At 39.9% G+C, this 1,228-nt stretch overlaps 1 protein-coding gene across 1 annotated transcript in view; it reads right to left on the bottom strand.

The window, feature by feature from the left end:
- The window catches only part of FRMD4B (FERM domain containing 4B), a gene marked incomplete at its 5' end in the record, with an annotated part of 42,099 nt that extends 40,874 nt beyond the window's left edge, over positions 1–1,225 (bottom strand). The window contains 2 exons of the mRNA XM_010082506.1: positions 321–343; positions 1,172–1,225. Coding sequence (XP_010080808.1) covers positions 321–343; positions 1,172–1,225 — 77 coding nt within the window. The remainder of the gene's footprint in view (positions 1–320; positions 344–1,171) is intronic.
- Positions 1,226–1,228: the final 3 nt, after the last annotated feature.

The raw sequence follows: 1,228 nt of genomic DNA, 5'->3' as shown, positions 1-1,228 counted from the left end.
AGAGTGGGAGCTTTCTTGCCGTCCCACTTCAGTACCTGTGTTAGGGAAGAGGAGCAAAGTGGGATCTCCTGAAAAACTTTTGACTCAGAGCCTGCTCACAAAAGGCATTACTCACCCTGCAGACTCTGATTTTATCCAGCACAACAGTTTTACTCACCCTGCAGACTCTGATTTTATCCAGCACAACAGTGCATTTCACTTTCTTCAGCCACTGCTCTCAGCTGGACTTTGCCCCCCTTTCTGATTGTTTGCAATACAATGCCAACACAGAAAAACACATCCATCAAGCATACTAGTATCAGAGAGGAAAATGTTATTACCTGGAATAGTCCCCTTTAGCTTCCTACAATTGAAAAACAGTGACAGAATTAAAACATGATCTCTTCAAAAGTCTTCGATTTTCCCAGCATTGTTCACTTCCCCACTCCCACAGCTCTGTGGCCAGATCCTGACCCCAGTTACACTCATGCATGAATTCAAGAAAAGAACTTGACCCTTTATGCTTCCAGCTGTAGATTATCCACCTACACAATAAATAAAACCGCTTCCAAAATCAGGATGAATTTCACATTGCAAATCAAATGTCACTTTTACTGCACAAGAAGTGAAATACAATTCTCTCTCTCTGGCCGACCACGTCCAGCTAAAAGTCGGCTTTACAAGCAGGTCAGCAGTTGAGAGGAATTGTGCTCCCTTGAGATGAAAACAACAGTTCAGGCAGATCCAGCCACCGCAGCCTTGCTGTGGCACTTTGTCACTGAGAATGCAATGGGAAAAAAACCCACCCCAACATTTTAAAGGTGGAATTTTATTTTATTGAAAGTAGTAAATAACCTGAGTTTAAGCCCGAGTATAACAAAACTTGATTAAGGAAAAGAAAAACTGACATAATATGTATGCCAGAAATATCAAAAAACATACACTCTGAAAGATTCACAAGCATAATAAAGCAAATTTAACTTCAGTATTATATTCTTTTCTTCCCAGATTTCTAGAACATATTTAAATGAGATTAAGTGATGAATTGGTCTGAAATCTGCCCAAACAAATGACTTCCCTTGATGAGTTTTCCCTCTTTCTAAAATTCCTCAAGTAAGTATTTCTCTCACTCTCCTATGAGAAAACAACTCCCAAGTTTTTTAGCTTTTTTTTTTTTTTTCTTTTTGCTTACCTGCAAAACCAGGGCTGCCAACTTGAACACCGTCTCACTTTCCACCTCAATCTGCCC

The sequence above is a fragment of the Pterocles gutturalis genome, unplaced genomic scaffold (genome assembly GCF_000699245.1).
Source record: "Pterocles gutturalis isolate BGI_N339 unplaced genomic scaffold, ASM69924v1 scaffold36544, whole genome shotgun sequence".
Lineage (NCBI taxonomy): Eukaryota > Metazoa > Chordata > Aves > Pterocliformes > Pteroclidae > Pterocles > Pterocles gutturalis.
The sequence above is the reverse complement of the archived record's forward strand: the minus strand, read 5'-3'. Positions and strand labels throughout refer to the sequence as shown.